This window comes from Miscanthus floridulus, chromosome 8 (assembly GCF_019320115.1).
Source record: "Miscanthus floridulus cultivar M001 chromosome 8, ASM1932011v1, whole genome shotgun sequence".
In the NCBI taxonomy this organism is placed as follows: Eukaryota; Viridiplantae; Streptophyta; class Magnoliopsida; order Poales; family Poaceae; genus Miscanthus; species Miscanthus floridulus.
This window is the reverse complement of record NC_089587.1, coordinates 59,334,045-59,348,147: the sequence shown is the minus strand read 5'-3', so window position 1 is coordinate 59,348,147 and position 14,103 is coordinate 59,334,045. Positions and strand designations below refer to the sequence as shown.

General features: G+C 48.4%; 3 protein-coding genes across 4 annotated transcripts; all 3 read right to left on the bottom strand.

Moving 5' to 3' along the window:
- Positions 1 to 4,025: 4,025 nt before the first annotated feature.
- Positions 4,026 to 6,317, bottom strand: LOC136472227 (WAT1-related protein At5g47470-like). The gene is made up of 7 exons (XM_066469956.1): positions 6,053 to 6,317; positions 5,775 to 5,840; positions 5,158 to 5,274; positions 4,820 to 5,051; positions 4,561 to 4,722; positions 4,281 to 4,432; positions 4,026 to 4,161 (listed from the first exon to the last, which is right to left on the bottom strand). Exons 1-7 carry the CDS (start codon positions 6,277 to 6,279, stop codon positions 4,026 to 4,028), a joined length of 1,092 nt encoding a protein of 363 aa, XP_066326053.1. The 5' UTR covers positions 6,280 to 6,317.
- Positions 6,318 to 6,959: 642 nt separating this feature from the next.
- LOC136472226 (meiotic recombination protein SPO11-2-like) lies at positions 6,960 to 9,876 on the bottom strand. 2 transcript variants are annotated; one of them, XM_066469954.1, is made up of 11 exons: positions 9,742 to 9,876; positions 9,572 to 9,658; positions 9,244 to 9,367; positions 9,018 to 9,155; positions 8,841 to 8,929; positions 8,590 to 8,718; positions 8,412 to 8,506; positions 8,207 to 8,269; positions 8,041 to 8,117; positions 7,835 to 7,962; positions 6,960 to 7,268 (listed from the first exon to the last, which is right to left on the bottom strand). In XM_066469954.1, exons 1-11 carry the CDS (start codon positions 9,823 to 9,825, stop codon positions 7,134 to 7,136), a joined length of 1,149 nt encoding a protein of 382 aa, XP_066326051.1. In that variant the 5' UTR covers positions 9,826 to 9,876; the 3' UTR covers positions 6,960 to 7,133. The 2 variants fall into 2 exon arrangements, with proteins under 2 accessions (XP_066326051.1, XP_066326052.1); XM_066469955.1 differs by having other exon boundaries at positions 8,412 to 8,491.
- Positions 9,877 to 12,283: 2,407 nt separating this feature from the next.
- On the bottom strand, positions 12,284 to 12,664 carry LOC136469151 (3-ketoacyl-CoA synthase 6-like). Its single transcript, XM_066467461.1, has one exon. It carries the CDS (start codon positions 12,662 to 12,664, stop codon positions 12,284 to 12,286), a length of 381 nt encoding a protein of 126 aa, XP_066323558.1.
- Between the last annotated feature and the right edge of the window lie 1,439 nt (positions 12,665 to 14,103).

The window sequence follows — 14,103 nt, the reverse complement described above, 5'->3', positions numbered from 1 at the left end:
GTGAATTGTCCATCTTTTTTTGTAAGTGTAAGTTTTTAGGTTAAACTAGTTGACCCATACAACTTAATATGGCATTAGAATCAAAGTCCTCGAGCCCAAATCCTGACCACCGCAATTTAAATAAAAGAATTGTTTTCCAGTACTGCAGTCACATTCAATTTCTAAGGCCTGAGCGAGCCTTCAGGTGATGGGAAACTCAACTGATCGAAGAAAGGGTAAAAAAACGGAATTATAAAACTCGAGAAAGACACAGATGCATTGAAATGATACATGAATTCTTGGATCTCCTATCTATTTGTGCATTTGGATATGCAAGAACTGTGCGTGGTTACAACAGGAGCAACGTTCCCTCCATGAGCTATTGAACTTTCTAGGATTCGATCAAGCTCTCACAACACTATATCACACGTGCCCACCAGAGATTCCTTATTAGGCCTCCCTCCGGAATTAATCCTGCAGCAATCACGGCCAGGTGCATCCATTCAAACTAGCTCCTCGTAGAACGAATGCATGCATGTGCCTTCAGGCGTGTACACGTACGAGGAAGAATAATGGAGAGCATGCAGAGACCAGAAGCCAGCTCTTCCATCTTATAAATACCAGGCACCACCTCTCTATGTTCATCGTCCAAGATAGGTGAAGTCCAACGCATGTTTTAGGGTTTGGAGTTCTTGGTTGGTTGTCCCCTGGAGTTCCCTACAAACACTTCACAAGCTAGACCATAGTATGCCCTTGCACAATGTGGTATCTGATTACCTAGCTAGCTAGTGAAGTGTTTGGGGGAACTCTAGGTGTTACCCAGCAATATCTCATAGGTGTGTGGAACAGTAAAAATGTATTGAGAATAAGGAGAGTCACGCTTGGTGTTACCAGGAGTTCCCTTCAAACACTTCACATGGAGCTTTGCATTGGCAGATGTAGTCTTGAGACCAATGTGAAGTGTTTGGGGGAACTCTAGGTGTTACCCAGCAATATTTCACAGATGTGTGGATCGGTAAAATGTCTTGATAAAGAGGATTACGCTTGGTGTTATCAAGAGTTCCCTTCAAGCACTTCACATTGGCGGATGTAGTCTTGAGACCAATGTGAAGTGTTTGGAGGAACTCTTGATGCCAACAAACATTTTTGCCCAAATAGTTGGTTTCGTAGTTTGTAGCCGGTTGCTTCCCGGAGTTCCTCCCAAACACTTCATCAGCTAGGCCATGCACAACGTGGACCTACTTTAGGCAGCTAGTGAAGTGTTTGGGTGAACTCTAGGTGGCACTTCGACAATTTGCACACCAAGTCAATAATGAATTGGAAGGTAGAGGTTAGTAGAGTCACACTTGGTGTCTCCAGGAGTTCCCTTCAAGCACTTCACATGGAGCATTTTTTGTCTTGGAGAAAGCATAATTTGATGCATTGTGAAGTGCTTGGGGGAACTCTTGATGTCAACAAGTATATTATGAATGTGATACGACCTTCTCATGATGCACTTTCTCTGTGGGTCAAGCAGGAGCACATGGTTTGTTAACTTGTCTGTTATCACCAATTCACTATATGTTCCTTTCTAGCACTTCATACAATACTTTACTCAATCATTTCTCATGCCATATTGTTTTTTTAACAAATCAAGCAGGGGAGCTGCCAATTATATTAATAAAGAAGACGGCCTAGACTGGACAAACAACGGTCTCAAAGGGGATACAACAGAAAACAACACTAGTAGCAACAGCGCCATAACAACTAACTAATACAAATATACTAATAACAACTTTCTCTCAACGTGATCAAACCAAACAATCACAACAAAGTCAAACCCCTAAAGAAAGGACAAAGAAACCACAACCATCATGTCTCAGGCATTCTGCATAGCCTTACATTCATCCTCATTGAGCTTCCCATCATTACCAGCATTGCTCAAATCTTTTAACACGTTACATTGTGCAAGAGGTCACTCTGATGAAGCATTTATCTATCATAGGACTTACATTGTGTCTTGTTGTTGTGGTCAATGCAGAAGTGGGATGTATAGGAAGAGGGCATGCGAGATCTTTGCCCCCCCCCCCCCCCCTCTAGAAAGCTTTCCCCACAAAAATCCTAGGGACATGTTTCCCTACCATTTTTTGTGCCTTTCCCTAGGATTTCCACTCTAGGGCGAAACTAGTGGATTCCAGTAGTGAGCTAAATGGAGTGGTCAGAAGAGAAGTTGCCTCTATCATTGGATCCCGTATCAACTGAGACTCTTCTATGTTGACCTCGGTCCTGGAATGGGTAGGGCAATCGTCGATGATTATAAGAATGATGGGTTCCTTAATTGTCACATGTGTATCAACTTGCTAATCATTAGAAGCATTCTCTACCAAAACAACATCCTCAATAGAGGTAGCATTCTAAATCAACGTCTGATATATCAAATCGATAGTGGAGATCACTGAGGTCACCTCAATGCTTGCTCCGTGAGTGTCTTTTGGTGAATCTCTGTGCCAGCCACTTCTATGGTCATCTCAACGTGTGCAAATACATACCATATTGTAGACGAGAGTCATATATAAAGTACGATCTTGCGGTGCCAAGTGCAACAAATTGTTAAGTTGCTTCACATGAATATGTTTCAATGTGAAACATTTCAACATGGAAACATTTCAAGAGGTATAAAATTTGTGTTTGGTTCATTAATTCTTAGCATTTCCTGCAAGGATTCGCATAGGAGTTGATTGTGTTTTACTCACTTCCTGTTTCAGTAACTCTCAGAGAGTTGAATCAACTTGCAGCTGTGCCGAAAGTTTTTGCGACCAAAATTGGCAGTTTTGTGTAAGCTGGAAAAAAACAGGTGACCTGATTTTCCAAACCAGGTGGTCCGGTTTTGGTAAGCTTGAAATTAGTGATCGGACTCCACCGTTATATAGGTCTCGTCGAGATGGTCGAAATATATGCGTGGAACGTTTAATTTAGAGCCCAAATAAGAGAATTACGATCTTTGGGAGAACCTCCCCTCATAAAACGGGTGAAAACCGGGTGACCCTTAACTGTCCAAATTGCATTTGAGTTGGTTAAGATTGCAAATCAGGATGTACTTAACTCTAGCTCAGAAATAAACCTCTTACCCTATATATAAATATAAAGGACCATGGCTAATTGAGGGGATTCGATATCGTAATTTTCTCTTCAAGCCCTAAATTATTGTTCTTCCTTAACCTCAGCAGCGATCGAATGCGCTCTAGCTGGCCAAACGATGCTAGACCAACCCCAGGTGCATTTTTCCCATAAGGTCCCTGGCTCCTGGCCGAGTGCTCCTGTTTGATGCTGAAATATACTAAGATAGGGTCATCCTGTTTGGGTCATCTGGTTTTGCCAAATGCGCTGTACACATGACGTGCTCCAGTATTTGGCGGGCACGTGGTGGCAGTAGAAAGAAAGTGGGAAAAAAATATGAATAAGGTCGACAAAGCCGCGCGACCCATCCGCCGACGCTCGCCGGGGGGAAGAAGAAAGGGTTGGGGGTTTTGGGGTTAGAGAATCCACTCACTGGCTACTGTAGAAGAGGCTTTGGGGACGTCGTGACTTACGGTGGTGACGGGCAAGACAGCAGCCGGGCAGCGGGAGATGGTGGTCGGAACGGGGGTGACTAAGGAGTCACGATGCTACTAATTAGGGGAGGACGGGGCAAGGCATGGGAGGCGGTGGGAGCCACCAGCTGTGGGTGGTGGAAGCAGGGGCGGGGGGCGGGGGGGGGGGGGGGGGGGGGGGGGGGCGAGGACGACGCCGGCGAGGACGCGCGACACATGATATGTTGCGCGTGTTAACTTCGTCCCAAAACTGTCCGGGGCAACTTGATAGTTATACCAGGTAAACGGAAGAACTGTAGCAAATCCGACAAAACTGTCAACGATCCTTGATCTGTTCAGCAAAGAGAACCAAAAAGAAGATATTCCAAGCATATTTGATTCCAAGCACAAACAAAATCAGATGTACATCCAGATGCAATTTAATTACACTAAACGATTGCACCGGGGTAGCGCTGTCAGACGATTTTGCCTGACTTATCATTGCAGCAGTGAACTCTCTATATCACATCCAGTTTCAGACGGTGTTGTCAGATCGGCAAACATGTTGTCCTCCCTATTCTTCGCCCACAGCACCACGTACAGTCCAACAAACATGAGCACAATCCCCACAAAGCTGCAGCAAGGAAACGATATGAACATCATTAGGTGTAAATAAGTGTGCTGGTTAGTTGGACTCGGCTCAGAATTCAGAGCAAGCAGCAGCATTGCATCCCTGTAATTGGCGTGCATTACCATCCCAAGCCGATCCATTGTCCGAAGAAAATGAAGGAGATGAACGCCGAGAAGACCGTCTGAAATGGGTTGAACATGGACACGAGTACAGGCCCCTTGCGCCCAATGCTTGATACCTGGAATGCCGTGCACAGGCCGATCACCACGCCTCCCTGCAGTAGCAGAAGCAGTCGTTTCACTTTCTTCAGTCTTTCATTGCAGTTCTTCAAGTTACAAGAACGTAGCATATCATGTGCTGAAAGTCTGAATTCAGTAGATATAGATAGATGTGTATGTGTACCACAAGCACAATTTCGCCAATGATCCTGCTGAGGTTGTCAGCGGTCCCTGCAGTGAGCTTCCCCTCCATCAAGACCTGGACGATAGCACTGAAGATCGACCCCATCATGGCGGTGATGGAACAGATAGACAACGGTGCAGGGAATCTCTTCAGAGCTGCAGCCTAGACCAGCAGCACCACATTCAGCTAGAAATATAATTCAGACGCATAGAAGAATTGCTTACTCTACAGACCCTGACAGTGACTATTGCTTAATTACCTGCAGAACAGTGTTGCAGGCGAAGATTATGACCCCAGTCAGAAGACAGAAACATCCAAGTATCCAATCGTGCCTACCTTTGCCATCTGAGAGCTCTTCATCATCGCCGGGAACGGATACGCTGGGAGTGGGGTTCTTCAGGAAGCTGACGCACATTGCCCCGCTGAGGCACACCAGAGTGCCCAAGATCTTCGCTCCGGTGTACTTGCACTTCCAGTCGAACCTCTCAAACCTAATAACACATCAACAGTTAGGACTTAGGACTGCACATGTATCCATGTTTAATTTTGCGAACTGACGTTCATGTTTCAGTAAAGTTCAGTCTGTACAACACTGACCCCAGGTAGGCTGCGATGACGAAGATGAAGCCAGGGCAAAGATTAGGCATGGCGGAGGCGATCGCTGGCGAGGTGCGTGCGACACCGAGCATCATGATGACTTGGTATATTGACACCCTACACAATATGGGATGGAACTTCAAACTTGTTTAATCAAGTGCCTAGCAGCAGTTTGCTAGATGTTGGAATCGGCCACCCAGTAGTGTAATACACACCGAGGGATTAATAATGTACAAGGTACCAAGAAGAAGCCATGAATTGTGGATGCTGAGTCTAGATCGATGCACCACCAAATCGAACATCCAAGCCATATATTTACAGCAGATAAATGCCACTACTACTGTAGTACTGCAAGCGTTCATTTGAGTTTCTCTCTTTCAAGGACTAAAGATAACTTCTGGATATATATCTCTTTTAGTTATGATTTTCAGCGAACGAACGGTATTTTCCACTCACAACAAATCAACATAAGCATTAGCATAAACCAAATTTCAGCGAAACGAACGGGGCTAAGCCAAATCAGTATAAGCTATTTTGGGGAAATCAAGCATGGCATGCACAAAGGTATTAAAAAAATAAAAATAAAAAATATACTTCAGAGGAAATTGATCTCTCACCCTCCTAGTGAAATGATGATGAGCTGAACAACCAACATGGGGCTCCACACTTTGGGCCATTTCTTCCTGTAGTACGTCAAGGCGATGCATGAAGGGACTAAATCAGCTAAATCTTAATTAACAAGCAACAATTTAAAGTCCCGTTTAATAAAGCTCCGGCTAACGAGAAATTATTTTGTTTTTTATTTAAAAGAACTAGGAGCTGATGAACCAAACGTTCGCGTGCCACTGCCATAGAGATCGAGACGCACGCATCCACCCACACACGACGTACATACCTCTCGAGGGCGAGGGCGAAGGGGACGACCACGATGGAGGAAGCGGCGCATGCGACGACGATGATGAAGAGGGAAGGGACGCCGGCGGCGAGCAGGGCGCTGAGGAACATCATGTAGAGGCCGTAGATGCACTGCACGGCGAAGAGGCCGCATATGGTGACCACGTCGGGGCACGACATGGACATCGAAACGCCGCCGCAGCACAGCATCCTCCTTGATCGATCCATGATACTATACTACTTATTAGGACTCTAGTACGTATACAACTCTCAGCCTCATCAGTATACGCGCGTGTGTCAGTGAGTATGCTCAGTGCTCGGACAAGTATATATATATGTATGTATGTAACGTAACAGCAGGCACGATCGATGATACGCTAGCTCATTCTCGAGTGAGCGAGGCAGGATAGGAAATGTCAGCAGCAGAGGCCGGATGAAAACTTGGATTTGGATGTCAGAATGCTCGGAAATGCTGCTGGGTCGTCCGAGTCATTGGTGGCGGGCGGCGGAGTCGGCGACCTCAGGTGCTCCGACACATGTGCATGTGTGCATGCGAGAAGCGCCGACGTGGCACCAAACGTGGCGCCGCGAGGGTGGCCCCACGGACCATGGTCCATTCTGCCCACTCCTTTCCTGGGACCGGCACCTTTCTGGAGAACGATGAATGGATCGCTGCTGCTGCATGCTGCCATCCACAGATGCATCAGCCGCACCATGCCCCAGCACTGCAGATCAGAACTCAAAACCCGTGTGATTCAGTGGCCAATGAGTGAACATCGCGGCCTCTTCATTCGGATTCCACGGTTTCACCAGAATGAACTTGTTTATTTGGTGGTCTGGTCATGCAAGGTGGCAGACCCCAACCGTAATCAAGATCGATATTTGACTAGAGCAACAAGAAGCAAATCTTTTGTATTTATGTACAATTGTACATTCCAGTATCAATCATTGTTTCAATCTACAGGCATTGGACATAGCTTACTATATAGTCCATGCAGCTCATTGGCACATGCAAGTATGCAACCATGCTAACATTCCAGCGGTCAATACAAGAAGAGAAACAGACAGCACCCACGGCAGCGTCAGATGTAATCGCCCTGTACAATCTTTCTCGCGATGTACTTCCCCAAGTAATCGAACCCATGGGAGTAGAGAGCTTCGATGTCTGCACGCTTGCCCCTCTCCACCATCAGTGTCAGCTCAGCTCTGTGACTCTCCTACAGCCGAAAACCACCATAAATCATATAGGCGCCTTAAGCTAAATTTTATGGTGTCACAAGGCCAAATGATAAAAGCATCAGGGTTACCGGGAACAATACTAATTATTTAAATGATATCAGGTCATCCTTAATGTATAACACATGTTCTATTATTGGCCATGGGCGTATTAGTTCCATATTCAGATTGGTCAGGTACAAACACTAGATTCCAGGCAATTAAGCTTTTCCATGCCTGATGAAATTGAGGTCGCAGGTAATTCATACATGCTGCATGTCCAACACTAACATTTTGCCATGCGAATTATGCATGTTGATTTATTGCAAGAGTTTCATATAAAATCTGCACTAGCAACATTCATTGGTCACTAGGTTGAAATTTTTCTGGTTACTTTTGCCCAAGATTCTCGCAGTTGGTTCTCATACTGCAGGTACATGGTCCCAAAGATAAATGTAAAAACAAATAGCTGACTTTTGACTCCATGTTCCCAAAATTTTATCTAATTTGAAAACTGCAGCTTCTGACACAACAGCATTACTTGAAAGTTGAGAAGCCAAATACACACCTGTAGGAACTTTGATGACAGCAAGCTTTTGGCAATCTGCAAATCACGTGGCTTCAGCACTTGAAACGCACTCTCAGGGATAAGCTGCAGATCATCTCCTCTCATCCCAAGCCATTTCACGTTGCAAGCTGAAAATGGAGAACAAGATTCACATGGTTCAGCAACATGCGCAGAATAAGGATCTGATGATCACTCAAATAAAGTACCATATCTGTATGACTCCAGACCCATTGATATGCTTCCATATTTGTAAGTGCACATTATAGCAAGCCCTGCTGGGTTCCTGAAAAAACAAATCAATGCTATCTAATATGGTTGAAAGGATATCAGTCAGGTATACTATATAGTGATGAGCACAGGAGAGGGCTTAACCAATCCACTAATGCAAAAATCGGCATATTTGGAAATGTCTGGCTAAGTCGATGCAAGATAAATCTGTATCGTAACAGCAAAAGACAAAGGGGATAAATACATCAGATAACCAAATATTGTCAACATTATCATAAAGAATTTGGATGCAAATTTGCTCCATTACATAAGCAAGTAAAACCTACATAAGAAAAAAGAAAGGCACAACCTTGTCGCAATATCAGGATATCCTTTGGCAGTGATCAGGATACAAGGGAGCTGATTATACAAGCGATCTTCAGCCAGCCTCTGAAATATGGCATCCTATTTCAAACAAGTAACCTATAAGCTAGAATGATACACTATAGAGACAAATCATTACTAGATTATGGCAGTAAGATTGGTACCTTCTCCACCACAATGATATACCGAGCATCTGAAGACAAATTTAGTTTGCTCAACAGGTTCAGGTCCCCTGTAATTGCATGCCCTGAAGCTCCAAGAATGGAGCAGTCAATCTGTTCTTCATCTGGTTCCTAAGGTAGTTTAAACATGCAGTTTAGGTGCTTTGTGAAAAGATAAACAAGAGTTTATCACGTATTTCCTCAACAGATAATTCCAATAGTCAAGACATATGTTGACATATCATGGAGCACACATGCAACACAAGGCGCCCAATCAGTGCCCCTCTGCTTGATGCCATGACTCCTAGGCTCTGCCTTGTACACCGGAGCAAGGAAACAACATCTGCACATGAAGAGGGGACCAAACTGATTACTACAAAACTACACATTAGTCAAACAAGAATCAAATGGGTTGGGGGAATTTTGTCCACCTTGAATGGCTTGGTTGGCATGACGTTGACAGCTGAAGTACTTGGGTGAGTCCGACAGGAGCTTGTAGAACAACTCCCGTTGGTGGACCAGCTTCCCCTCCCCCAAGATCTTGTAGCACATCTCCATGACCTTCCATACTATCCAACAATAAACGGCTATTTTAGCAGCAGAACAAATGGCTGAGGATAATTTCGGTCCGGTGGTACTGAAGGAACAAATAGCAACCTCTTACAAACGCCTTTGGATTGCGCATCAGAGACCTCTTACAGACGGTGTGTGAGAGATAAACCGATGAAACGTCGTTCAGCAACCCGCTGCGCAGGCTGCAGTTGGCAGAGCTCCGGCTAATCTGCCATGGGAAAAGCAACTCATTCAGAATGTTTTGCAACTTGCACTGTTACCCACTGGATTGGTCAGTGTACATACAATTCGCAACACATTTCGCCATGGTCATGTGAACTGGGATCGTATACACATGGGTGAAGCACGCAGAACCATCACCGCACCGCAGTAAGAGAGGAATGTGGGGGAGTCGGTTTGGCAACTGGCGTACCAGGGGGAGGACGGAGATGGCCGGCGAGGAGGGGGAGGCGAGCGCGGCGAGGAAGTTGAGCACGGCAACCTCGATCCTTGCCCGGACCTATCGACAACGAAATAGGACCCGTCAGTGACCACAACAAAAGGCGCGGACGAAGAAATGGGTGAGGCGGAGAAAGCGCTAGCCTCAGGCGGCGCGAGTATGTCAGCGGAGCAGAGACGGCTGTCAGCGCCGAAGAGCGACGCCGCCGCCACGTTCGCCTCCGCCATCGGTGGAGACGCTGCGGTTCGCGGCGGAGGCGAGCCGCCAAGTCGTGTGCTGCGGGCACTGGCAAATGGGCTGGGCTGAGTTCGGAAAAATGAGAGTATAGTGGTATGAAAATGGTACGGATATTTTTCCACCATATTTGAAAATCGAATCTGTTTAGAGGGGTTACGTATCTGAGTCCGGATATCCAACATCTGATACCGTATTCGTATCCAAATACTCAAATCGCATATTTATGATGTCAATATCCAATCGTATCATATTCGACATAGTTGACACTATCCGTATTTGAATCTGAATCCGGACAGAAATATGAAAACATATTCGATCCGTTTTCATCCCTAGTTACGAGTATCTGTATCTGGGCCCGAAGTAGTATGGGCCCCCACACCTCCACGAAAGGAAGGTGTCCCAGGCGTGGAACGGAAACACGTCTCCCTCTCCGTCCAGAAGCACCTGCAGCAGGCGCGCCATCCCTAGCGCCGGCCACTCAGGGCATACTTGGATTGGATCCTTTACCAAGGACTGTATCACCTTGCTGAGCTAGGAATTAGATTTACCATCTTGTTTGGATGTATAGCCAGCTTATCTTGATTTCTATGCTAGCTAGCTTTTCTTTGTTGGTGTAGAAGAGCCAAAATGGTTGTCTTCGCCTAGCAAGTTCTATTTGTTATCTGTGCTAGTGAAGCTAGGCGAGGTCTGATAACCTTGCCGGGAAACCAAGCATGCCCTCAGTTATCTCAGCCCCTGCTTGCGCACACCCGACAGCTCTAGATACGGAACGCCGCGCCCTTTCCTTCCCCCAAGGTGAGTGGTGATCTTGCACATTAAAATCCGGGAATGCCCTTTCCCCTCCCACTAGAGCTGCTTGTGTGGTGAATCTTTTTCACTATTACAGAAATTCACAGTACACCTCTATGAGTGTGTTTGGTTAGGTGACCAGCACTTAGCCTGGTTTTCTGAAACCAATTTTAGGACCCGTTTGGAGGAGCTCTGGGGGCTCCGGCTCTGGTACTGTTCATGCACTGTAGCACGGAGCCGGCGGAGCTCGAAATCGTGGCTTCGCCGGCTCCTCCCTTTTTCGGCTTCTTTTCAGTTCATTTTGCGCCTTGATTTCCGAAACGGCTCCTGTTACAGTGTCGCTATAGTATCCGAGGTGAGGAGCCGGAGCCGCCGGGAGCAGCGCCAAACGCGTCCTTAGTTTGATTGCGTGTAAGGGGCTAGGGCCTGGGTTGGGCTGGCCAACCGTACAGTTGCAGCCTGGCCCGGGTTAAACGCCACATTCGGCCGTTGTTGTGGAGCCTGGGCTTGGGCCAGCCTCTCTTCTCGGTTAGCGTCACCTCCGCGCGGTGGTGCGCTCCTCACCTCCTCGCTCGCGCGCCGCCACTCCTCCTCGGCGCCGCCGCTCCTCCTTCGCGCGGTGCGTGCGCTCCTCGACCTCGCTCGCCGGGAGCTCCTCCTCCTCGCGGACGGCTTTCGTGGCTGGCGAAGTACTGAGCTTCCTCCCGCTCAAGAGGTGCCGGTGGTGGAGGTGGAGGTGGAGGTGGCCCCCTGAGGTTGAGCGCGCCGGAGCGGAGTGCCTGGAGCCGGCTGGCGTCCTGCTGCTGCGCGCTCTGATGTCGTCTGGTCCGAGCAAGGCGGAGCGGAGTTGCTCTGCTCCGTGGATTCAATTGTCCGGCCTTCTGCTTGTGGCGCGTCCAGTTGTACATACAGGCGGCGGCGGCGGCGGCGGCTGCTATTGCTGCGCTGTGCTGGTATTACTAGCGTGGGGAGGAAATCAATTTTGTTAGTTTGCGACAGTCACCCCTGACTGATGGTGTGCTTATGCTCTGGTTACTTCATTCTTCATTACGATGAAAGTGAAACGTCAAGGTTGCTTCCTCTGTCCTGTCCTCTGGTTACTTCATTCTTCGTTACGATGATGACTTTTTTTCTGTCTCCTTTTGGTTAGTTCAGCGAGGCTTTTTACCGGTGTGCCATTAAAAAAGTTTGTAATTACGCAAAAGTCAACTTGTTCACTCTCTAATCCATTCCGTCTGTATTCCGGTTGTTTTTTTACCGTACGACAACCCTTATATATATATATATATATTTATATATATATATATATGTGCCCAGTCAGTGTAAACGTTCAAAATACCCTTCTCTTGTCCTATCCTCTTGCTTCTTTCTCTCTTTGTCTAGTGGGGCTAAACTGTCAGCGACCCGGCTCCACCTTCCTCCTCGCCGCACGCTAGCCTTGCGCCGCGCCGATGTCGGGGTGGAGCTCGCTTGCCCGCGCCAACAACGGGGCGGAGCTCGCTCGCCCGCGCTCGCGCTCGCGGCGGCCGGGCGAAGCTCCTCCCCACGCGCGCCCGTGGCGGCCGAGCAGAGCTCGCCTGCGCCTGCGCCCGCGCCCACGGGCGGCCGGGGCGGAGTTGTCCTCCACGCGCACCCGTGGCGGTTGGGGCGGAGCTCCCCCTAAGCGCGCTCGCGGCGGCCATTCTTGGCGAGCAGGTCGTCGATGGCGGAGAAGATGACGAGCTCGGCCTCGGCGCTGGAGGACTCGAGGTCACACGACGACGGGATGTAGTGCTGCACGTACGGCAGGCACGCCCCCTCCAGGAGCCTAGACCGCTCTAGCAGCCACGTCATGAACCAGACACTGCGCTCGTCGAAGCCTGGCCACACGCGGGAGTGCTCCAAGAACGTCGCGAACGGGACGCGACAGTTGGATTCGGTGCGGAAGCACGCGAAGTCCACCAGGTACACCGCGCGTGGCCGGAGCATCAGGTACAGGGGCTTCAGCCACTTGAGCTGCGCCGAGGAGCCGCAGTGGAGGAGGGTGCGGGGAGGCGGCATCCGCGGCGCGCGGGTGATCTCCACCGAGCGCACGAGACGGTGGCTGCGGCGAGCTCTACCAGGACGCGTGCAAGACGATGGCCGACTCGAGCACAGCTAGCAGCTGCGCCTGTGGAGGGCCATCTAGGCCGGTAGCGGCAGCATAGTCGGGCACGATGCGATGCTCGGCAGCGGCCGCGTCGATGCAAGGCAGCATGAAGCAGTTAACATGCGCTTCGGCAATGGCGTTGGCAGCGGCGCGATGTCGCCGGGGTTAGCAGCGCGATGCCTTCTCGTGTTCGTGCTTACCGTGTCGCGCGATCGCCAGTTGAGGGGACGCGAGCCGGGGCTCATCGCTCTGGGCGTTGGCGTCTCCGCGTCTCCGTCGACCTCGGCCTTGGCCTCCTGCACCGCTGAGGCTCGCCGCCACGCCAAGCCGGGAGCCAACCCCACCGTCTGCGACCTCGTTACGCCGGCGTTCGAGCCTACGGCCGCACCACCTCGAGAACTCGGGACGGCAACGAGGGCGCAGAACCAGGCCGTAGCGTAGAGCTCCCTCGGCCCTTCGTGTACACAGGAAAGAGAATAGAAAGAGAGAGAAAGAGAAAGTTTGGGTGGTTGACAAACGGACTCCACTGTAGGGTAAAATGGTCATTTCACCTGTCTGTTTGATACCGTTAAATAGAAAAGCGGACGGAATGGCTTGGAGAGCAAAGAAGTTAAGAACGATGGCACTCGTGAGAGCTCAATTTTTTTAATGGCTTGTACGTAATTGGAAGCTTTTTTAATGGCACACAGATAAAATCCTCTGGTTCAAGAGGTTGCTACTGGTTGGATCTTGGCGCAGTTAAAACTGTTCTCTGTTCTTCACTTCATTAAGAGGCTGCTGCTAGTTGGATCTTGGCACAGTTAAAACTGTCTCTCGTTTTGCTTCTGATTCATCATTCAGAAAAAAAAAAATCCCAAATGAATCTGAAATGGAGCATTCTCATGCAGGATCAAAGGCACCGAATTCCGCATCATATACCAGGCTGAGGTATCCTTCACCAGAAATTGGGATCCTTCTGTCAACTTGAACATAGATAAGAGGTGACTGATGGACAAGTATAGCAGTTCGGCTCTTTGGGTCATTCTGAACCTAGAGTTATCTCGTCTTCAGTTCGTCGATTACAATTCTCAGACATCAGACTTTCCTGCCATTTTTGTTATTGTCGGGATGCATTTCGTTCCCTCTACGACCTATAGGATTGGATTGGAGTGGACTGCATCCAAATGCCTCAAAGATGGTAACCTTATTAATTTAGAGAAAAGATGACTGTATCAAAATAAATTAAGCAACCAAGTACACCTTAGGGTTGGCCAGGCTAACATAGTATAAACAACCAGGGATTGGCTTGGTGGGAGCAGGTTAAGGCTGCTCAGGCTAGAATTCTAGTCAGACTACACAACTGGATTTAGGT

Excerpts from the sequence above, each read along its gene's own strand:
- LOC136472226 (XM_066469954.1), bottom strand. The coding sequence starts at position 9,825 with ATGGCGGAGGCGAACGTGGCGGCGGCGTCGCTCTTCGGCGCTGACAGC. Across the intron at positions 9,368-9,571 it reads CCATCTCCGTCCTCCCCCTG|ATTAGCCGGAGCTCTGCCAA; the intron begins GTACGCCAGTTG and ends TTCCCATGGCAG. Across the intron at positions 8,930-9,017 it reads TGCCAACCAAGCCATTCAAG|ATGTTGTTTCCTTGCTCCGG; the intron begins GTGGACAAAATT and ends CTTCATGTGCAG.
- LOC136469151 (XM_066467461.1), bottom strand. The coding sequence starts at position 12,664 with ATGCCGCCTCCCCGCACCCTCCTCCACTGCGGCTCCTCGGCGCAGCTC.
- LOC136472227 (XM_066469956.1), bottom strand. The coding sequence starts at position 6,279 with ATGGATCGATCAAGGAGGATGCTGTGCTGCGGCGGCGTTTCGATGTCC. Across the intron at positions 5,052-5,157 it reads GTCATCGCAGCCTACCTGGG|GTTTGAGAGGTTCGACTGGA; the intron begins GTCAGTGTTGTA and ends ATGTGTTATTAG. Across the intron at positions 4,433-4,560 it reads TTGGCGAAATTGTGCTTGTG|GGAGGCGTGGTGATCGGCCT; the intron begins GTACACATACAC and ends CTGCTACTGCAG.